Below are 24557 nucleotides of genomic sequence, written 5' to 3'. Positions count from 1 at the left end.
ATTATAAGTGAACTAAAAATATAGAATAGTGTGAAATATGTCCTTAATGCATCATCCTGCTATACTAGCCATAAAAAGGAGAATCAACAAGTCCAGTAGTCCAGTTGCTTTCTTTGTTCAACAATACAAAATTAGGGAGGCTTGTACCAATAAAATCAACATTCAAATAGGTTTAGTTGGCCTTTGTCTTGAGTGCAACTTAGAAGCAACAGCCTGAAAATACATATCTCTTTTGCAAACCCAAAAAGCGACTAGTATTATAGTCATAGTATACAATATCTTCTGAACTCATGGCCCATCCAGTAAAGGAAACCATCTGTGAAGCTCTTTTGATGGAGCTGAAGTGTGTGCTGTCCTCTGAAGCTCTTATGTTCGCTGCGCTACCACCGTTGCATATGCTGACATCTTCACAACATAATTTGAGAAAATGTCACTAAAGGGACAGACACTAAAAGACTCTTCCTGTAATTATCGAGAGGATTGTCTTCTTGTGGCTAGTGGGGTCTGTTTGAGATTTATGCAGTATGGGAAATGCTCATGATAGAAACAATGTATTTGAATGGCAGAAGTCACAGCAGATGTGTGCTAGTGAGATACATAAGACTCAGGCTTACATTTGTCAGCATCTGATTCCAGTTGTACTGTTAGACTGTGACTAAACTAGGCACACCATGATAAGCGATAAATTACGTCTCTTCCATGTTAATCTGAGTTTTCATTTCAATTGAAACATTTATATATTACTTTTTACTTGTTATTTCAGGGTTGTCTGTTAAATAAACGTGATTACTTAATTGACTATTAAATAAAAAATAAAAAATAAAAATCAGATACATTTATTTCATTTTTGGTGTTTGGTGTAAAAATTCATTTCAGTGCATCACTACTATTGATAATAGACAATGGAAAGTTTTGAAGATCCTTTTTTAAACCTGTTTAATGGATGTGCTGCTGTGCCACTGAGGCCTGCTGGTACTGCACACATTGTCTGATAAACTCTGTATTTGACTGTTTTTGGATGGATCTAACAATGATGGGGCAGCGGTGGCCTAATGGTTAGAGTTGGACTTGCAACCTAAAGGTCACAGGTTTGAGTCTCGGTGATGGCATGAGTTGTAGTTGGGGCGGGGGGAGTTAATGAACAGTGCTCTCTTCCACCCTCAATACCCATGGCTGAAGTGCCCTTGAGCAAGATACTGAACCCCCAGTTGCTCTCCGGGCGCTGGATCTATAGCTGCCCACTGCTCCAGGTTTGTGTTCACAGTGTGTTCCCTACTCACTGCTGTGTGTGCACTTGGATGTGTTAAATGCAGAGCACCAGATCTGATTATGGGTTACCATATTTGGCAAATGTCAGGACTTTCAATCTAAAAATAAGTGGTTTAGATGAGAATGATGACTGCCTTGAATATGTCTGGTTTGGATGAATCTGATCAAATGCGGCTGATATCTCACCTGTGCCACCTCCTCAAAGTCATCGTGGCGTTTCTGCAGTGCTCTGGCTCTGTGCAGGGATTTGCCCACACCTGTGTGTTTACTGAGGAAAGCTTCTCCATGATTCTCTATCCAGTCAATAACCTGCAACATACAAACACAAACAATCCATTCAGAGCGTGAAAAAAACAACAACAACAACAACACAGAGCTGAAAGAGACACATACTGATGTGACACATAGAAAGGCGGTTATTTAGGAAAACACACAAACAGGCTAATGCTCAGTTCCTGTGACTGCTCGTATACTCTCAGTGGTATATGAAGAGAGAGTGATCAATCAGCATTGGTCTTCTGTCCAAAAGTGATTTAAAGATGCTTTATCTTTATCCCTAAGGACAGTGTTTTACCAAGAACATTACTCCAAAAACATCCTCTGATTAGAGTGACAACTGTCAATCAGACAACACAATCAACATGTAGAGCTCCAGTACTGCTGCCAATCTCAAATTAAACACTGAGAAAAGGTTGAAAATATATAATCAAAGAACAAACTGTTTACTTTTAGTGTATTTATGTATATACTGTATGTATTTATATACGCATAAAAAGAAGACATAATGCAGTTGTCAGTTTAGATTAAGTTACATGTCAACTTTGTCTTTTATATTTCTCCTAGATTCCCTTAAGGTACAGTAACTTGGAGGGGTGAGGCATATAAGTCACAACATCTAACTACTGGGGTACCTCAGGGCTCAGTTCTTGGACCACTTCTCTTCTCTGTCTACATGGCATCACTAGTTTCTGTCATTCAAAAACATGGCTTTTCATATCACTGCTATGCTAATGAGACTCAACTCTACCTCTCATTCTATCCTGATGATCCAACAATTGCTGCTCAATTTAGCATGTCTAAAGCAAAATGAATACATTTAAATGTAAAACCTCTAAATAGATATCCTTTACTTTATAATCCTTCTCCTGAACTCTAGAGGAGACAATATTAGTGGGCTATTTTCCTCCCAGAGAAAGATCTGAGAAGTAAAAGTCTCAATTTGTTCTCATTGGTGTTTAGGGAGAAACTTTCAAATTAATCTCATAAGTGTTTTTTTTTTATTTATTTTTTTTATGCAGGTACCTAGGTGTAAAACATAAACAAAAAGGTCTGCTCTTATGGGTTAGTTAAATAATAAAACCGATATGTATCTACAGTTTCTTTTTTCTTTTTTCTTTAGGAATTACCACAAAGAATCTGACCACTTTTTCAAGTTACAGTCATGGTATCTGTGGTTCTTCTACTACACTTGCGTATTTGCGTGTTCATTGCGTCAATGAGTTCTTGTTTCGGCTAAATTGATTAAAGCATCCAGTACATGTTCTAAAAACAGCTTCCTTCTTTCACACGCACATTAACAGAGACTGATGAGATAAATATAGCTCTGCGTGATGAGTCCATCACAGGATACGGCTGCTCAAGGCAACAGTCTGAAGTTCACAGATGGCACCCATTACATCAATCAGTCCAAACACCTGCTTGGCCAAATAAATAAACTTATAATTCAATAACAATCAGGCATTTGTGTACGACCATCAGTCATTGTGACTTGCAAGATGATTGACTCCAGAAATCTGTGCTGTCTTCATTGAACTATTGATTGTGTTTGTAATGGCTGTTTACATAAAGCAAATCAAAATTATGATAATAATCAAGTACTAGGAATAATCAAGGAAAATACATAATAAACTGAACAGATTGGAGTATTTAGTAAACATTCAGAACTGCTACAATTTCTCCTGTTTTAGGGGAAAACAAATAATGATGTCCAAGATGATGATAAGGAAAAATCTTTGTAAAAAAATTGGTTTAAAATTATGATAGCTTACTTATACAACATAAAAAAGATAGTTGCAACCTTTTATTTCTTCTGACTTTTTTTGGAATATCTTACAATTCCCACTTTTTTTCCCTCACAGTTCTGAGCTTATATATCATAATTCTAAGTTACAAACCCATAATTGGGAATTTACATTTCACAATTCTGACTTGCAGTTTGCATCTCACTATTTTGAAATTTTTCTCAAAATTATGACTTTACATCTAGCAGTTCTGTAATATCTCGGAATTCTTTTTCTCTCTCTCTCTCTCTCTTTCTCAGAATTGTGAGGGGAAAATTTTTAGATTTGTAAGATATAAACGTAGAATTGTGATATAAAAATACTTTTTTTAATTTTTCATTTGATTAGGTATAGGTTAGGATTAGGGATGTACAGTAGATGCATAAAAGCAATTTCAGATTAGCAGAAAGACTCTTCAACTAAATGTATAGTTATACTAACCTGAAATTTGTAACTAACTAAATAACTAAATTGATCTATTTAATTGAAACTAAGCAGAAGAAGAAGACCTAATTTACCCTTGGGGTTGCCCAAATAATTGCAACTGAATGTTGTAAATGATGACATTTTCATAAAGAAACTTGTCTGACACATTGGTCTAAAATAAATGGCAAGAAACCATTTTGACCTCTACCAGAAAAACACAGGAAAATTTAAGTATGTGTATAAAAGAGCGACTCTAAGATATACATGTATAATGTCAGACTGATAGCAGTGGACCAGGATCTCATGGGTGTAAAGCAGTCTGTCTCGCTATGACTCACAGCCCTCATTCACAGCAGTTATCATGGTTTCCCAGGTAATCGAGTCAAGAGCACTCGTGTGTTCTGCTGATAACCTCATGACCCACTTCTAACCACAGCCAATTCACCACTAACCCCAACGGGCACAGACTGGGGCACAGGAAGAGCTCTAGGGAACAGTGTGTTGAATGCCAACAGACACAAGAGTGTTTTAAAAAGAAACAGCTCATGCAGAAATGAGCATTCCTCCTAAAAGAATATAAAGACCAATGTTTAGCAGAATGTTGACTCTCAAGCTCTAAAAAAGAACACTTTCAGCATAGACTGTATAAAAACATGGATGTAGTGTCCGTGACGTCACCCGTAGTTTTCTGAAGAGCAAAGTGGGCAGAGTGGGCCATCATATCCACCTGTCACTCAAGCGGCCACGCCCTTAATTATGCAGAACTTTAAAGCATAATATAATTTAAATGGATGAACTATAAAAAATAATTAAAAAAAATAAATAATTATTAGAGTTGTCATGAATGGCAGAATTAGCTATATAGACCAAAATAATTTTTTGAACCAGGCTGTAAACATGTTTTTTTTTTTCTGCTGTAAAGTTGGGCATTTTAACATGGGGAGTCTGCGGGATTGACTCCCTTTTGCAGCCATCATCTAGTGGTCAGTTGTCGAATTACAGTTTAAGTCAAGTCACTTCTGTGTTGGATTCATGAGAGAGAGCAGGAGGTTGCCGCTTGGTTTTCAGGATGAACGTCCTCATTTTTGTGGTGAACTTTTCCTTTAACTGCAACTAGTAGCATTTGTACACAAACAGGGCTTGAATGTGTACAAGCGTGGGAGGTCTGTTCATTTACTCTAAATAACTCAACCTACTCATTACCCGTATTTAACTGCACACTTCAAGACATTTGGCCACCTCTCAGCCTCCATTACTCAAGAATTGCAAACATTTCAAGGTTAGGCAAACTAACATCACCAAATATGGGTAATAATAACAACCTGTCTCTCAGAAAACATCCAGTATGTTGATATCTCATTCAAATCAATGATCCAGGTTTATCAGAGCTGTATGCTTGTGTTTAAAGTGTTTAGTGTGTTTCACCTGATCAGCATTTGAAGGGTGAAATCTAACTCCAATCGACACATATCAGAAAATCTGATGCTTTAACCAATCAGCAGGACAGATCAACTTTAAACACTCATCGAACGCAGTAGAAAAATTACATTATTTCCATGATAAATCTACAAAGCAGTGGGTGAACAGATCTGAAACAACGTGTGCAGACAAAAACATTTACTGTATATTATCTTATATCCATGGGTTCTGGTTCTGATCACTTCATAGATGTTTTACAATAATGTTTAAACAAATATTTGTCAGTAATATTTTTATTATGCAGGAATGGGTAACAATATACTTACCAAACTTACTAAAATAATATAATTAAGTTTGAAATTAACTTAATGTTTTTGGACACTTCATTGGATGTTCGTTGCAATTAATGTAAATGTTTTGTAGGGTAAATTAAATTTAAATTAAATGCAATTAGCTGAATTTAAGAGTACTTTTTAAACCAACTTAAGTACATCTTTATAAATAACTTCATAATTACTACTATTACCTCTGAAATATGGTTAAAGTGTACTTTTTCTTACATTCACATATATTTTTAATTGCACATTAGTAAAGATAAAGTTGCAGTTTAGTACATTTGAAATATATTTACTTTCAATACCTTCATTTTAGTTAATTTAAGATTATAACAAAGTGCATGGTTTTAAAAAAGTGTGTTCTCTTTAAGTGCACTTAAGAGTTTTTTATTTGAATGTTTTATGAATATATGCTTTTGAAATTTTAAGTACACTACAAGTGCATAAAGTTTATCACTCTGGAGTCAGAAGATTCAGAAGAGAGAACAGAGTGGACTAAAAGCCAAACATACAGTGCTCATAATGACATACGATACAGGAGTGCAGTAATGTCTGTTTTATGGTCAGTGTAATGAAGGGTATCATCTGTGCCGCTCTCTGTCCTGCATCTGGCCTGAATCTGGCCCCTGTTTGGGCTGGGTTTGGCCTCATTGGCTCTTTAGCTCTTTGGTTCTGCTTCAGATGTTGATTTGGCCTGATAAAGCTTGAGCTGAATCCAGGCCCAGAGCTGCCACAGACCCGCTGAAAGAGGCTAATGTAGAGATATTAACTGCTCCTCTGGGCAAATTTCCAACACTGAACAAACTCGAAGAAAAAGTAGACGCTGAGCAGAAAACTGTACATCTCTGAATTTATGCTGAAGTGTTGACAAATTTCCTCATTCAGCATTCTGCACTTTAAAATTATGGATGAAAACTATTTTTCATTCATTAAAGGAGACTTATTATGCCCCTTTTTAAAAAATGTAAGTCTCAGGTGTCCCAGGTGAGGTTTCAGCTCAAAATACCCACAGATAATTAATTAGATCATTTTGAAAATGCCTATTTTCAGCGGAAGCAGAAACATGCTGTTTTCGTGCATGTCTCTTTAAATGTCTCGTACCTCAGATACTCTGCTAAAAAAAAATAAAAAATAAACTCTGTCTGTCTATCATGCTGAAATCATGCGTTCTTACCCATAGACGGTCTCCTGAGTTCACACATCCAAAACACACACACAGAAAGTGGCTATCACATGGCATTTGAGTACTAAACTAACTTCTCTTTCATATCTTATTGCTCTTAAACTATCATATACACACAAGTTTTTGTTAAAAACACGCAAGTTACAAAAACACACAGTTATGTCTGTGAAGGTAAACAGCTGGGAAAGACATTGCAAGGAATTATCATTATTTTATTTATTTTTTTCTAGAGTTGGTAGCTGCACCGGGGACCCAATTATATCATTTTAATCAGATTTGCATGATGTGTCACCTTTAAGTACTGGGGTGGAACCATGGTAAAGTTATGGCATCAGATGGTAATACCATGGTATACTGATACAGTATATCAGAGCCTTTACCATATTTATAGTTAGTGTTCGCTGTACATTGCAATGCAAAACTGCTGCATCTAAGTTCCAAGTTAGTGAGAGAGTCTAGACATATGTGAACATTTATCTACCTGTTGGACGTCCTGCTGAAAGACACAGAGCTGCAGTCTCTGATGCAGACGGACTTTGCGGTGCTGCCAGATGCTCTCCAGACGTCTCTGGTGATGCAGGACCTCATGGACCACGTCCAGAATACAGTGCACAGCTTTAGAGTAGTTAGCAGTTGCAGTCAGAGACTCTGAGTTACCGGGACTCAACGGCCGCTGAAGAACGTCCAGCAAAGCCTTGCCATCCTGGCTCACCTGCAGAGAGAGAAAGAAATGAGAACTATCAATCAGCAGGGATAACCTGAGCAAAGGAGATCAATCATAATGTTAGAGGTGGTTCCTATTTCAGAAACATGTTGTTCTTTTGAACTTTCTAATCTTCAAAGAATCCTGAAAACTGCATCACGGCTTACACAAAACATTTTAAGCTGGAAAAACATTTCACAATATTTCATGTATTTTTTGTTCAAATAAATGCAACTTTGGTGAGCATAAGAGACTTGTTTTTAAAAATCTTACCGATCCTAACCTTATGAACTGTAGTGTATTTGTCTTAAACGGCTTAAGAGATCTTTATAATCATGTTGACCAAACAGAAATGGCACCAAATTATTATTATTATTATTGTTATTATTTTAAATGTGTCTGTCTAAAATAATTTAATTTCACAACAAACTTAATTTTTAAAGAATCAGCTCTAGAATCTCTATTTGTTGTTTTCTTTCCAGAGCCACAAATGTATAAATACTGTCTTTTGCGTGTGTAATTTTCACATATTCAAAGATTGCTTTATAATACTGCGGCGTTTTAGTGCCATGGTAAAAAAAAAGATAAAATTATATATATATATATATATATATATATATATAGTGTCACGGGAGGAGCACAAGACAGACACAGTGGGCGTGGCGTCAGGCCTCGGAGAGGCTTTTATTAACACAAAATCAAATAAAACAAGGGGATAAAAGTGGCCAAAGGGGAAGAGTGTCCAAAATAAACAGGGAATCTGGTGTCCTCGTCGTGCTGCGGGGTTTGTGTGGGTCGGGCAGTGTTCATCGAGGAAGGGTCCAGGTAAGGGGCGGAGTCCGGTGGCCGCACGCGCTCCCCTCCTCGGTCCGGGGCGCGAGGGGCGGCGGCTTCCTCTAGCGGCCGCATCACTCTCGTTGGCCGCGGCGCTGGCAGGGGATGGACGGCCCGGCATCCTGGCCCGTCGGCCGTGTAAACGGGTGCGGTTCTCTTCCGGATCGCGGGTCCGGCAGCTCACGTCTCTTGTGGCGCGGGAGTCCCTCAACGCACCCTTCCTGGACCCACGAGGACACCAGCGTGCATGCACGGGGAAGAGACCGGTCTCCCGAGGAGAGGCGCGTTGGGCTTTTAAACAGCGGCGGTGATGAGGCTCCATTCCCTTCAGGTGTGCCCCATCACACGCCGCCAGCCCTGACTCGTCCAGCGCCCCTCCTCTCACACACCCACTCCAGTCGGGAGCCTGGTGAAGGGCGGCGATTTAGGACGGGGTGCCGGTGACAATCAGGGAGGAGGCAGCTGACTCGTCACAATATATATATATATATATAAGATTGCGAGATTAAAGTCATAATATTTTTAGAAAACAGTCCAAATAATGAAAATAATGTCACATCAATACGAGACTTATTTTGAGAATAAAATCTAAATTACGAGAATAATTTAAACTTTATTCTGGTAAACGACTTTATTCTCTAAATATTTTCATTTTATTCTCTTAATTTCTTTATATATATATATATATATGTGTGTGTGTGTGTGTGTGTGTGTGTGTGTGTGTGTGTGTGTGTAAGTGGCTTTGGATAAAAGCGTCTGCTATTTTTTTTTACAATTTGAATCTTGTAATATTTGATTTTTTTCTTTAAGTAGCACTAAAACACTGTCATTCTCTAAATAAGTATAAACAATTAAAATACAATTTCAACAGTTAATTTAAGTCATCTTTTCATTACTGAAGGTGTTAGTGTTTAATGAGATAAACATAACTACTAAAGCGATAAGCATTACTAGCCAAGTACTACTTGTGTTTGTGATCTGTAAAACAACTAACCCCTAACAAAAAAAATGATTTATAAGCGTATAACTCACTCAGCATTGCTCACTGCCATTTGTTGGAAACTGAAAGACCAGCAGAAACCCAGTGCTTATTTGATTGAGTGAAACTAACCTTAATATTGTATTGTGTACTGAGCTCAATATGACAGTGTGACAGTGAATGACGCTATGTTTTAAATGAGATCTACAACAGAGCACAATCTCTAATGTCAGATCAATAAACAGAGTCATGGGTAAACGACTGAGGACCTGGAAACACAAGGATGAACAGGACAATCTTAGTTTGAGGGGTAGAGGTACAACAACATCATGGCATTGTTTTCCTGTTGTGTCTTCAGATTAATTAGGGCTGGTTCACTCATTTCTTTGAGTTCAAACAACATTAGTACATCTGTAAGATGATTATGTAACATAAGCACAGAGACTTTCCATCATGACTGAACAGTTTTAGACACGACCCACACCTGAGTAATTGTGCTCTATGTTGATGAAATCAATTAAAATATAACTAAACATTTAAAATAAAGCATACAAATAATAGCAGTTACCCACGTGATGTGATTCACCCCTATTATGATGCAGTGCAATCCGATTTAAATTTTGATTATACAAATATGTTAGAATTGATGCATTGTGATACAAATGCCAGCTTTTTTTATTGCACATTTTAACATTGCATCATTGTTGCTGATGCACCAATGCAAATAGGTGAATCTTACCACACAAAAATTATATTATATCAATGATATGAAGCACCAATTTGAAAGGACAGTTAAAAGGATAGTTCACCCAAAAATGGAAATTCTGTCATTAATTACTCCCCCTCGTGTAATTTCAAACACGTAAGACCTTTGCTTATCTTCAGAACACAATATTTATGATCTCTCTGACCCTCCCATACACAGCAAGCATTCGACCACAATCAAGGTCCAGAAATGCAGAAACGACATTGGTATAATAATCCATGTGTCATCAGGGATTCAACTGTGATTTTACCAAGGTACGAGAATAGTTTTTTGTGCGTAAAGAAAACAAAAATAACAACTTTATCCAGAAATCATTCTACTCCCTTCTCCTCCCTTGGAGAGTATCCACTGAACGCAAACACAGATATGTTGTCTATGTTATTTATGATTTGATCTGAACTAAAACAATGTATTCGCGTACGTACGTTGTTTACATATTTGATACTCTCCAAAATGGTGCTATAGGGTCACAGGGAAGTGACCAATTGTTGAATAAAGCCTTATTTTTATTTTCTTTGCGCAAAAAAAGCATTCTTGTAAATGCTTCGTAGAATTAGTAGAACCCTGATGCCACATGGACTTTTTTTACTGATGACCTTGACTGTGGTAGTGTACTTGCTGTCTATGGGAGGGTCAAAAACCTCTCAGAATTCATCAAAAAATATCTTAATTTGTTTTCTGAAGATGAACAAAGATCTTATGGGTTTAGAACGACACAAGGGGGAGTAATTAATGGCAGCATTTAAATTTTTGGGGTGAACTATCCCTTTAACTGTCCTTTCAAATTAGTGTTATTTTAAAAGTAGTGCATTGGATTCCAGTGGGCATTTATATCGCTATGCATAATTTCTAACATATTTGCATTGGTACAGTATTTTGTATTTATTTATTTATATCAAATTATTAGTGGATGCAATATAAATCATTTTTTTTGCATTAACAACATAATTTTCATTTTTTGGGTGAACTATCCCTTTAATACAGTGGTGTTTAACTATGACTATGTTTACATGCAGCCAATAACCCGTTCAAAACCGGAATATTAGCAATAACCCGGACGCGCACGGCCATGTAAACACCGGCAAAAACCCGGATATGCTCATATTTTATTATACCTGGGGTACCCCTTTTCTAACCCGCATATTTGGTCTTGTTAACGCGTTTCGGCATATCCCCATCAAAATGTGTGTTCTGCGCATGTTCTATTCGCAAGGAATCTTGGTCTTTTGAGTAGAGACTACACATAAAAAAACCCTGCGTGCAGTATAGCGGAAGTAAACAAGTTGAATGTTGTCCGTATGTCCAGACGCTAACCGTGCGTCGCCGTTTACATCGGGATGTTGGCGACTGATTACACATTCCATGTATACAGGAGTAACTCTCTCTGCTCACGCGTGTTAATGGGTTATCCCAAATGTTTCAGAAACCCAAATAGTGACCTTAACCCGACCATAACCCGAATTTTAACAGCTTGTAAACGTAGTCTATGTTTTTAACCATCAAATTATGGTTCACTAATTAACTGTTTTACATACTAAATTCTTCTCAAATACAACATATTTTAAAGTAACACTCATTCACTTTTCTCCCAAGAATTCCAGTATTTTATTTATTGAAATCGAAATAAAAATTAAAACAGGCAAAAAATGAATGAATGAGTTCTGTTTGTGTCATTCAACCACTTTCTGTCATTTTTATGTCATGTTTACTAAAAGGAAATCAGATGCTAAGAAGTGCATCTGCTAAACAGCCTAAATCGGGTGTAAATTCAAATACAGGATATCATGCAGATTTGAGTTCTCACCTCTGTATACGCTTGAGTGACTTGTTCATATAGTGTCTGATGGTGATGAATGGCCAATTCCAGATCCTGCATCTCTGACGGGAGCCCGCCCTCACTGCACATCTTACACCACGCTTCCACACCAGACAGAAACTGCACAGACACAGGCCATTAGAAACTACAACACCACGGCCACCAGTGTATCTGAGAGCTACAGATGAGAAATAAGAAATCAGGCACCTGCTCGGATTTCTGATGGAAGACGGCTGACATGGCGAGGATGGTGCTGCGTTCATCGAGAGCAGCGGCGAAGCTCTTCCACTCCTGATCGAGTTGAGTGCTGATCTGTTTGATCTGCTGAGATGCGTAGTGACCCGCTTCCGACAGCCGCGATGCCACCGACATGATGCGGTTTATGTTCACATATGCATTCTGGGAAACATGAGATCAGACAGCATCTGAACATTAACAAACACTGCAGAAGAGCAAGTCATATAAACTAGAGAGAATCCAACTTCAGAGTATTTGAATAACGCAATAAATCACTGGAGGTTGTATGTTACAGTGTGCATGTCATTAAAATAAGCAATTTAAAATAAAGTTTTATCCATTTGAATATACTTTCAAATTAAATGTATTCCTGACTTTTCAGTATTATCATTACTCCAGACTTCAGTGTCACATGATCCTTCAGAAATCATTCTGATGTGCTGATTTATTGTCAATGATGGAAACAGTTGCGATGCTTAATATTAATCTGTGATACTCAGGACTCTTTGATCAACAAAAAGTTAAAAAGAACAGCATTTACTTTACAATAAACGTCTTTACTATCACTTTTTATCAATTAAACATTATAAATATTAATTTCTTTAAATGAAAGAAAAAAGTATGGTTACGCTTTTTGTAAGGTGTCCTTTTAACAGTGTAATTATACATTTTAGTACTGAGTAATATTAATTAACTACATGTACTTACTATATTGTTAGGGTTGGGATTAGGGTTTGTTTTAGGGTTACTTGCATGTACTTATGCATTATTAATTGTTATTATGTTAGCAAGTACATGCAACATGGGACACTTTTAAATAAAGTGTTACCAGAAGTTATTTTATGTGTGTATTGTTAAAAAAGATGTGACAATTCAGCTTTGCATTACAGAAATAAATTGCAATATTTCACAATATTACTGTTTTTCTGTATTTTTTTTTTATCAAATAAAAACATTAAAAATGAAAAATTTTCTTAAACTTTTTAATGGCAGTATGCACATAGCTTCAAACACCTCTCATCCAATTATAATTTATAGTCTGAACTATAGCCATTCAAATGCGTTAATAACAAAAGAGCAAGCCTTTCATTTAACCTGATCAGATTAATGACACTGTGAACACAAACACACTCATATTGGAATCACAGCTTAATGAAGCATAAAACAACAGTCATGCTGGGATAAAGAAGGGGAGGATGAACGAGCAGCGTGAGTGTGTTTGGGAGGTTGATGAAAGTGGTAGGAGGAATCCTAGCTGAGCAGAAGACAGCTCTCTGAACGAGGAGCTTCACGACATACTGTGAGCATCAGAGAACCAATCAGGCTGAATAAACTGCATACAGGCTGGTAGACCACCTTTGCTATGATTCTGGGAAACTGGTGGACCAGCTCAGCCACCCCAAGGGACAGTTAAATCAACTAAAAAAATAAATAATAAAAAAATAATAATAATAGTTTACACGCCCTAGTGTTGTTTCAAACTCATACGACTTTTACTCATCTTTGGACCACAAATAATGCTATTTTTTTATATTCTCTCATCACTTTTGTCCATCCAACTGAAAATTCACACAACCAAAAAGATTTGAAATGTTCATATAAACAATGTAAATGTAACCCATATGAATCAAACCGTTTAATCCTTTTTTAAAAGAGACACAATAGTACGACAGCGTTTTAGTGCCATTTTACTTTTTTTTTTAAAAATCTAAGGTTACTAGATTAAAGTCGCAATATTTTGAGAATAAAGTCAAAATATTACGAGAATGAAGTCCAAAAGTTTTGAGAATAAAGTTGAAATGTTTCAATAATAAAGTCGAAATATTACGTGAAATAAATATTTCATGTTTTTTATGTCTTTCATTTTTTTGTAGTGCGCTTTGCAGCAACAATAGCTTTGTGCTTTTGGTAGGCCGACTTTAAATGTCTCAGCTTTCAAAATCAGTTTTATAGTGAAACACAAATAATGTGTTTTACAATAATGGGTCCCACTTTATATTAGGTGGCCTTAACTACTATGTACTTACATAAGAAAATAAATACAATGTACTTACTGTGTTCATATTGTATTGTAAAACACTTTTGCTGCTATTGAGGTGGGATAGGGGTAAGGTTAGGGAGAGGGTTGGAGGTATGGGTAAGTTTAAGGATGGGTTAAGGTGTAAAGTATGGGTCAACAGTGTAATTATAAATGTAATTACAGAAATTAAATACAGATGTAATTACATGTAGTTTTTTTACAAATATAAGTACAATGTAAAAACATGTATGTACACAATAAGTACATTGTACTAAATTATTAATTAAAATGTAAGTACATAGTAGTTAAGGCCACTTAATATAAAGTGGGTCCCAATAATGTGTTTTTCAAGCTCTTTAATATAGTTTACCGTTTTCTTTGACAAAATGCAAAAATTCAAAATTTTTTAAAATTCCACCACCTGCTCCGTAAAAATGTCTGTGGCGTCTGTAGGCTATAACATGTAAGTGACGAATCACAAGCTGTTTTATTTATGGTATAATACAGTAAATGATTGGACATAATATTTAAAGTCTTTCATTCATTATTTGTAGCACGCCAGCCACCCAGGAATTACAGTAATAATTTTGTGCTTTGTTGCTTTTAATATAACACAGCTCAGCTTTCTAATTCTGACAGTTTTATCGCGGAATACAAATTATAAATGTGTTTTTTCTCTTTATTTCAAGTTTATTGCAAGATAAATGTGTAGAAACATCGGAAGGCATGACAAAACAGTATAGCTTAATTTATAATCAAAATAATCACATGCTGCTTAAACGGAAGTGAATACAGCGATCTGTCGTGCCACATTAAAGAACAGGAAACTTATTTTAATATATTGTGTGTATTCCGCAAAAAAAAAAAAAAAAAAAAAAAATGAAAACTGAGATTTTGGAATATCTCCCAGTGCTCCCAATCCGGGTCATTTGCATGTGCAAAAAGCTGGAATATACTCTCAAAATATTATGACTTAAATCTTAGATTTAAATTTATTCTCAAAACATTTAGACTTTATTCTTGTAATATTTTGACTTTATCTTCAAAACATTTTGGGCACTATAATACACCCAGCGCAATGGGACGCAAGATGCAGAGCAAGTGTGTTTGCTAGATTCAGTCCGGCGCCGTTCGCATTTTCCCGTCCAGGGCCACGTCGTTTAATTAGCAAATGCATTTGCAGCCATTCGTGCGCCCATGAGCATGCTGGTCTAAAAAAGAGGTGTGTTCAGGCGCATTGCTATTTGAAGGAGCTGAAAATGGACTGTGCCATAGACTAACTCAAACCTGGTCTAAAGTCTAAAATCAAGGTTTCTTCTTTGTTATTTAAAGAGCGTACATGCTGCTTATTAAACACAGGGACGCACAGCAGCACACAAATATGGCAAATATTAAAAATTAAAGGATTGCAAAAATTTATATGTATATATATATATATATATATATATAAATGCCTACATGTCATAATGGATAGTCATTGCATGCATCAGAATTAGTTTATCTATTTGCTCGCACACAAGCAGCTCCGTTTCATCTCGGAGATACTTTCTGTATTTGGGGTTGTCAAATTCCACCGTGTAAATAGCAAGTCCATCATGGCATGAGCGCAACTGGGTCTTAAAGGGAATGGAAGATGAGACTGATTGGTTTATCGAATGTTATGCCCAAAAAACACCCATTACTCTTTAAGAGAATAGGGAAAACCTGTTTAGACCATGTGTCCGGGCACTAACCGTTTTTCCGTCATTAAAATAGCAAAAGTGGATTTGGACACGTCTTGAGTGCACTTGCACCGTGCGCTTTACACTTTGTGTTTAGATCATCAAAATAGGGCCCTTTGAATTTATTCTCACAATATTTGTGACTTTATTATCGTAGTAGTTTGACTTTATTATTTATAAAGAATATATTCTTTATTCTTTATATCTCATAATTTTCCAATGCTAATACTAATATAATTTGAACATGTATTTTTTATTATGAAAGTAAAATAAATATTTAATTTTTAAGCAATTTTTGGGAATTCAACTCAGAAACTCATACATATAATTATGATTTTGTGGTAACGTTCATGTTCATTCAACTCATGCTTTACAATATCTTTCTTACATGAATTGAACGTACCAATATATATAAAAAAGAAGCCCAAATGATGTGCTTGCTTGATACACATATTTGATTCTACACATAAGTGCATTTAAGCTGAAATTAATAAATTGATTGTGTGTCTTCTGAAGATTTGGATAATTCCACTTGTTTAATTTGCATTACTTTTACAGAGTATTTATATTAACTTTTTGAAGCTTGAAAATTTTGGCTGTGTGCAATGCACAGACAAATATGATGTTCATGTTTCAATGAGTCTTAAGACTTAAATGATGACAGAATATTTCTTTCCCCGAACTATCCCTTTAAATGGTATAAACGTCACACTATTGTAATAATTCTTAAGTCGTGTATTTTATGATTTAGAGAATTGGCGATTTGGTATAAATACATATTCACTGAACATTAAGTTAAAAGACTTCCACGAGCATCAGCATGACATACCATGGAGTTCATGGCAAAGTGGTTGTGTTGAGTCTGCAGCTCCATAGCATGCTGGTAGCTCACGCCGATCTCTGTGTGGCTCTGAAGAAACAATTCCTTATTGTGACTGATCCAGTCAAACATCTACAGAGAGACGAGAACACAGGGTCATTACACACAATCCTGCACCATTCCTTTATGAAGTTTACATACCACCACAGTTGGGGGTTTGTTATGAACCTGACAGCATGCATAATTAATAAAACACACAGACTAACACACGACAGCCTAAGAACAGATAACAGAATGACAAGTGTACAAATCTTAACCATTTTGTTTCAACAGACGATAAGGAATCCATTTAGATAAGAGTGTTTTAGTTTTAGTAGGAAAAATGAAGGATTATTTTGTACAATCAGCAGGGTTTGCTATATTGTCATGACAGGCCGTCTAATTTAGATTAATCCACGTGTTGATAATGTGCTGCGCTAAAGCACAGATATCAGTTGTAGGACCTTTTAAAGGATTATGTTGTCTAGAACATTCATCTAGCAACACAATCTGCATCATAAATGGTTTTATGTCAATGTCAGTGTTTGCCATTCCCACCAGTGACATCATATAAGCTACATACAGGAGCAAAAAAAAAAAAGGTATGTGATCCTTTTAAGGTTTACCATTATTAGTAGTAGTAATTTTAGCCATTAAATTATTATTTCTGCCATTAAAGATATAGACTAAGACTAATTAATTGCAGGAACAATTTAGTGTTCCTGTAGCTCAACTGGTAAGGGTTGCGTTAGCAAGCAAGCTAGCACAAGGTTGGGGGTTTGATTCCCCAGGAACACATCATAGGTAAAAATTGATAACCTGAATACACTGTAAGTTGCTTTGGATAAAAGCATCTGCTAAATGCATACATTTAATTTATTTTTTTTATTTAATTTAATTTATGCAGAAAATTCTAAATTCTAAATCTTCTACAATAGTTCTTTTACCTGGAGCCCAAACAATAAGACAATCAAATTTTATTTCCAATTAATGCACAAATCCATTCTAAATCTTATACTGTTGCAACGGTACATACTTTGCACATCAGAGCTTTATGCGTTGAATTAATTAATTCATAAGAATTATTTAATTAATAGATGGAAATGCACCGTAATGAATAATAAACAAATATGCAAATACCAAAGTCATTAAAATTCTGTCCACATGTTTCACCGCCATGGCCTCCACTGAGTTATAAACAATGTATCCTCCAATACCCAATAACTGTCCCAAATAAATATTTAATTAGAGTTTGAACCTGTAATCAAGATAAGAGCTGAGAGACAGCATAACTGATCATGTATTTGACTGCCGGCATTCTTATTACATTAAATGGCCGCTTTAATCTAATAGGTCTGAGCTCGTTCTAAGAGAAGTTGGACAGAGGTATTAATTTGCATAATGACTGCTCGCTCTTAGCCTTTTGACACAAGGAGGCCTGGCACATTGACAGACAAATGATATTCAATCATGTTCACCGGCGATGAGTGAAAGGTTGTGTGTGGGAGATAAAAATAAACGCCTGCACTTTGAACGAAATGAAGTCATCAACACAAAGCACTTATGTGTACTCAGCATCAGACGGGCCCCTGTGAGCGGCCCCTCCGGTCCTTCACCTTATCTCTGAACGTTAATCTCAAACTCACTGCTATCATGAAGTGGGTGGAGTTAGTGTGAGGTCACACTTTTAACCTTATAAAACCTACAGTTTCATGCTAATTTCTAAGGCAATTATCAACATGATCAGAACCTTTCTGGAAATATCGTTGCCCACAATCTGCTACGTCTTCTGTCGTCTGATTGATTAAATTGTTTTAGCAAAAAAAAAAAAAAAAAAAAAAGGCATTTCAGTATAATTTTAAAATGTCCCCTTTAGACATTTGTCTTGTGGCTGTGAAATCTTCAATGATTTTTATAAAGTGAATATAAGAACAACTTTTATACTGTTAGTAATATCTCAAATTGAATACTTACTACACTAAAGCAATTTTTTTTTTATTGAATCTGAGTATAAAATATTATACATCAAGCTTTATATGTTTTGGCCCTCACAATAAAAAAAAGAGATTTGACCATAAATCTAAGCATTTAAATATCATATTTTTTAAGACAAATTAATGTTACATATAGAGTGACAACTATTATTTATATTCATTTTATCAGCAACAATACAGAGCTTGCATCATATGTCAGTCTCATTACACAGACAAACTAAATTAATTGAATTGAAATAAACCAGTTTTGGGGGGCAACACATGCCTTAGCATAACTGTATCTGTCCCCTTATTCAGTTTCACTACTTGTTATTTATTTATTTATTTATTTATTTATTTAATCACTCACTCACTTACCCACTGAATTACTCACTCACTCACTGATATACACAGTAAACAGCCATAATTTTGTCAACTCATACCAAGTTAAACCAGTGCTCCCTTACCTTCTCTGCGTCTTGTTCAAACAATCGGAGCTGGAAACACTGATCCAGCTTCAGTTTTCTGAGATGCCACATCTGGTGCAGGTGCTGTCTGGTGCTGTGGAGTTTATCCAGCAGACTGGCGATCTTGGGAACCACACTCTGGAAGTCGGCACTTCCTGAAATACAGTTCCTCCCTGAGAAGCCATCGCTGGAGCGGATGCACTGCAAGAGCCTCTGGCCCTCGTGGTCCAACTCTTCCACAGGAGCCTTCATCACCTTCTTCTTCAGCTGAGTGTGCTCATCGATGAGTCTCCGAGAGCCTTCCACATCCACCGGGAACTCTTTCTTAGCCAGCATCTCCTGCAGATCTTCCAGGCGGGAGAGAAGGTGAATGGCGCTGGCCAGGAACTCCTCGAGAGCGACACGGAGCTCAATCCATTCCTCATGATTATATTCCAGAGATCCCTCAAAGTCCTCTGTTAACTGAGACGGGTCCACGAGTTTGGTCAACCCCTCCACGGATACCATGCTAGTCTGTAAGCCAGAAGGTAGAAACAGACATGTCAGTTTAGGCTGAAGGTAAGGACAGCCTGCCTGATGTTTGATGTGAGCAATAAATGAATTATAACAGTCTGCAGTATGTTCACTAAGAGAGAAAGTGGATCAGAAGGATAGACGGTTACTCAATAACTGCATTTGTACCTCAAAAGTGAACTTGGCACTGCCAAAGTTGGTCTTCTGTTTCTGCCAGAAGTTGTCTGGTTTGATGATGAGAGCTACGCAGATCTCAGCGGGAAACGCTTCCTGCAGGGTCTTCAGTAATGGCTTTATCAGGTCCCACTTAGAGCCACGCATATCAATAATCACAGTGAAACCCCTCTTACACACGTCCTCACTGAAACAGACAGAGAAGCAGAAATGTTCAGTCATTTTCAGTAATTATTATTATTGTTGTTGTCATTGTTGTTGTTTTTGTTTGTTATATTTAACAAATAATCCAACACCCCATAACCAACAGGCCAACCATGGATTCTGTGGGACTATCTACCGAATGCCAAACAACCCCAAAAGGGCAGAACAGACTCCTTATTTCCACAGTAACTAGATAACCTTCACATGAGCTACATGAGTTGCAACACAATAACATGAGTTTTGATTCTGTCACTTCTTACAAAACAAAGTCACTTTAACAATGCTCTAATGTGTTAGTCCTGTAAGAAAGTACAAAGCAAGTATAGGTACTTGCTACTGCCAACATGAGCCGATATGTTGCTGTGAGTATTTAAGATATACTGCTGTTGCAAAAATAGCATATCAAATAACCCCATGGCAGATCTATACAGGTGGAGCTGGGGAAGGAGGAGGGTTTCAGAGGAACTCTAGTGAATGCTAACCAGCCATTTAAAATAAAGCAGTAAGCTCATTAGCTGTGTATGAAACATGAACCAATCAGCTTATGCCAAGTAGCAGTGAATATCATCAATCTGCATTAACAACTCATCAGCCAGCGCCATCTAGAGTTTAACACAGCAAAAAGACTTAATAGTAAAATAGTAACCTCAAACACAAATAGACTGTGTCTGCAAAATCTGTTTGCCCAATATCAGATGGGGCCTAGTGACTCCCTGAGGCCTACTTATTGGTTAGGTTTTGATAATATCCTGCTCATGTATATGTATAGTTTTAAGCCTTTATAAAAGAATTTGGAACTGATAATGACATGATTTTGAAAACTGAAATGTTGTCTTCTATGAGCTTCTTATACAAAATGATGAGAGTGTGGGCCACTTTTGATCAGTTTTCCTGTCTGACTCATATTAAATGAGTCACTTGACCTAGAGAAAAGGACAATCACAGAGAGCAAGAGAGAGAGGAGTGAGTGTACAGTACAGGAGTACTAGTGTGTCCTTCAGATCATAAAGTGCTGCACATTTGGCCTCTTTATTGCATTTGAGCCACTTTGGTTCTTGCATTCCCATGTGAATGCAATCACTCAGAATCTCTTCAACAAAATATCATCTAGGAACACAACAGTGTGATTTGTTTGGACACCATTTAAAACATTCCTCGAGGGTTTGTTCTCATCAGCTTAAGCGGAAACAGCACGGCTTCTATTTCTGGCTCATGCTTTTTGAAGTAGCGCACAGAGATTGGAAGATAAAAATAACTCACCAGTGCTTCGGTGACGGTAAAATTAACAACACAAAGATTTCCGTATGCCTCAAAGAGGAAATAAAGATGACAGAAAGTCGGTAAAACACTGTGTGTTTAGGAATTACATAATCGCACGCATAAACCTCTTTCAGTTCCTGCCATTCTGAGGTCTGTGTGGGAATCAAGTCAAAAACAACAGCCGTAAATTTTAAACACTTTACTCCTGTGATGGGATGAACTTCTGCCAAAGACACACTGTCGACTCTGTGTTGAGTAATTCAATAGCTGGACATAAACACTTAACACCGCCTCCAGTCTTCATCCCATACAAACTAACTCAAGAAAAACAAAGAACTTCACGTTCACCAAATGCCATCACAGACCTCTTCATCTTTTGTTTTTCAGTTAAACTTTATATTAAGTGGTCTTAACTACTATACTATTGTGTTCATATTGTACTGTAAAACACTTTTGTTGCTGTTGAGGTGGGATATGGGTAAGGTTAGGGACAGCTTTGGTGCTATGGGAAGGTTTAAGGGTGGGTTAAGGTGAAAGCGATGGGTCAACAGTGATAATATAAAAACAATTAATTACAGAAATCAATTATATGCAAGCATTCTTTTTTAAATATAAGTACAATGTAAAAAAAAATAAAAAGTATGTACACAATCAGTGCATTGTACCAAATCATGAATTTAAATGTAAGTACATATTTAAGTCAAGCTAATATTTTAATAATATTTTAATAAGCTAATCTAAATCTCAGAAAATGCAAGAAAAAAAAAGTAAAACTTGGTTTATTTACGGAGAGACGCACATGATATGTGGGGAAAAATATATATTGTCCTGCAGCTCTTTGGTCAAACACAAAAGACTAATTCTCCAATATAAGGTCTGTGGTAAACATAAATGAATGATAGTTAGACATTTTGTTGTTTTCAGTATGAGCATGTAGATATCCAAACCTGTTCCAGGACCACTGTCCTGCAGAATTTAACTCCAAACTTTCTTAAACATACCTGAACCAGCTAATCAATGTCTTTAGATGCACTAGAAGAGTTGTTACTGGGTGAGTTTTGGAGATGGTTGGAGCTAAAATCTGTAGGACACTGTCCCTCCAGAACACCTACTGTAGAACAAAATGTCCATCTATCATCAGTTCAACCTTATCAGTATGTTCCCTCACTTTTGTTAAATCACAGCCTAATGGTTGGACTAATTTGCTTCTTTGTAAATCATGGACTTGTTTAAACCAAATTAACAAGGGAGCAAATTAGTTCAACATAGCCACGATTCACCTAAAACTTGATCTGAACTAAAACGTGGCCATGATTTAACCAAAATGCTGAAACAAATTGTAAAAAAATTGTTAATTCACAGCCATTATATCTCATTTTTCTTTCGCTTGTGATGATTTCTGTACCAAACTTTGAGAAATTTGTATTTCATATTTGATTTTTCCAATCTTATATTTGGCAAACTGTCCAGTTTTATTTATAAATCATGTTTAATGTTCATTTCAAATCCAGCTTAGCCACTAATAAACCCACTGTTCCAAACCCATATCATTTTGTTCTGTTTGGAACTTGTAGAGCACAAGATGGATGGACATTTATGATGCCTTTTGTCCTTTTGAAGCTTTAAAATATGCCTACATTCTTTTAAAAAAATCAATTTTTGTTCTCCAGTCAGTCATGACGGCATCATGGTGAGCAAACGATGACAGAATACTCATTTTAAGGCCAACATGAACGCAGACAAGAATCAAAAGAGCGTGTCACAAACACTATATCATATGCCAGCGCAGGAAGCACAGGGCATGAATCATAGCCTGAAGGGGGTTAGCAAGCTGACTCAATAACATTGATTCCCCCTCTTCACCAAACCAGCAGCCTGCACTTCTTTACGCTGATCCATCTGACACTGATGATGCAAGCGCTGCTCCCGAGCGGAAATCGAACTGGGCCGGGACTGTGTCTACTGTGATATTTATACACCCATAATGGACGTGGATGACTTGTTCTGCTTTGCTGATGAGGATATCTTTTGGTTGACAGAATGGAAGGTCTAGTTAATGCAAAGGGATCCTATACTAAACACACAAGTTCAAGACACTTAACCACATGACGTCATGAAACAGGGTAACCGATACCTCTCAGAGAACCAGCATCGCTTCTCTCAATTCATCTGTGTGGAGCTGAAAGCTGTTTTGCGTTAAAGTACAGCTAAAGGGGACAGAAGCTCAAAACACATCAAAACACTGATGAATCATGGCTTGTGGGAAAAGCTTAAAGAGATGGGGCTCTCCCTCTCTTCAGTTTCTTTCTCTCTTTCTCCTAATTAAACTTGCATCAAGTCCATCATTGTTCACTGCTTAGCTCACAGGCTTTGATGCTGACATCTGAGGGCAGTGACAGCACTGATCAGTGGCCCAGTGAGGTTTATAACACCAGCCCGAAACACACTGGCACCATACCAGACCTGACAATTTAATGCAAAGGAGCCAGTTCATCTAAATATTCTAACAAGATATTTCAATTAATGTTGACAGGTTTACACCCAAGTAATACACTTTTACAAAAGAGCACAGCAGTAACGCAGCAGAAGACAAGATGTCATTATTTTTTCAGTCTATTCAGGGGTCAAACTCCTTCAGATCAATGAACTGTCATGCCTTTTCTAGTGGTTTGTGAATCATTTTAAAGAGATAAAAGCTAACCTTCAGCAAGCTAACCAAATAAATAAGACATAATTCTTTTGTAATTCATGACTTTTCAAGGATTTAAGGTTGTCAATATCATTTACAGGCTGCAATTCAGATCATTTTAAAGAGACAGAAAAAGAAAGAAAGAAAGAAAGAAAGAAATATTTATTTTTTTAGGACACCATAACTTCAAGACAACCTGTCCTCTAACCAATACGCTTGTACAGTATAGGTCTTTTGTCCAAATCCCTGAAATACGACCCATCAGAGCGTATACTACAATTGTGCCCCTATCGGCAAAAGGTCGTTTTCATATTAATGTTTTGTACTCTTTTATTCGCCCTCTGGTTTGTGATTCGTGTAGCTCAGTTAGTAGATTATTGCGTTATACCTTGATATGTAATCATGCTATCATGGGTTTGATCCCAGGGAACAGACATGCACGAAAATGTATATGCTCAATAAATCATAATTTAGCATGATTTCTGTGAGGGTTAGGTTTAGGGCTGGGGTTAGGTGTGGTCATTCGAACGAATAAGCCACCTACAGTAGTAAAATATGTAGAAATACTGTGAGATCGGTGTAAAACGGCCACACATTGCATTTAAATAAACATGCGTTTTGATTGGTAATGATGTTATACATCAATTCAT

General features: G+C 36.7%; 1 protein-coding gene across 2 annotated transcripts in view; it reads right to left on the bottom strand.

The window, feature by feature from the left end:
• Nucleotides 1-24557, bottom strand: part of LOC113109162 (kalirin-like) — a 200650-nt gene that overhangs the window by 103863 nt on the left and 72230 nt on the right. For both annotated transcript variants that reach the window (XM_026272756.1, XM_026272757.1), the window contains exons 4-10: nt 19749-19941; nt 19068-19580; nt 16598-16720; nt 11998-12189; nt 11779-11910; nt 7174-7404; nt 1456-1578 (exon numbers count right to left, since the gene is read on the bottom strand). In XM_026272756.1, coding sequence (XP_026128541.1) covers nt 1456-1578; nt 7174-7404; nt 11779-11910; nt 11998-12189; nt 16598-16720; nt 19068-19580; nt 19749-19941 — 1507 coding nt within the window. The remainder of the gene's footprint in view (nt 1-1455; nt 1579-7173; nt 7405-11778; nt 11911-11997; nt 12190-16597; nt 16721-19067; nt 19581-19748; nt 19942-24557) is intronic.

This window comes from Carassius auratus, chromosome 9, assembly GCF_003368295.1.
Source record: "Carassius auratus strain Wakin chromosome 9, ASM336829v1, whole genome shotgun sequence".
In the NCBI taxonomy this organism is placed as follows: Eukaryota; Metazoa; Chordata; class Actinopteri; order Cypriniformes; family Cyprinidae; genus Carassius; species Carassius auratus.
This window is presented reverse-complemented; position numbering and strand designations above follow the sequence as displayed.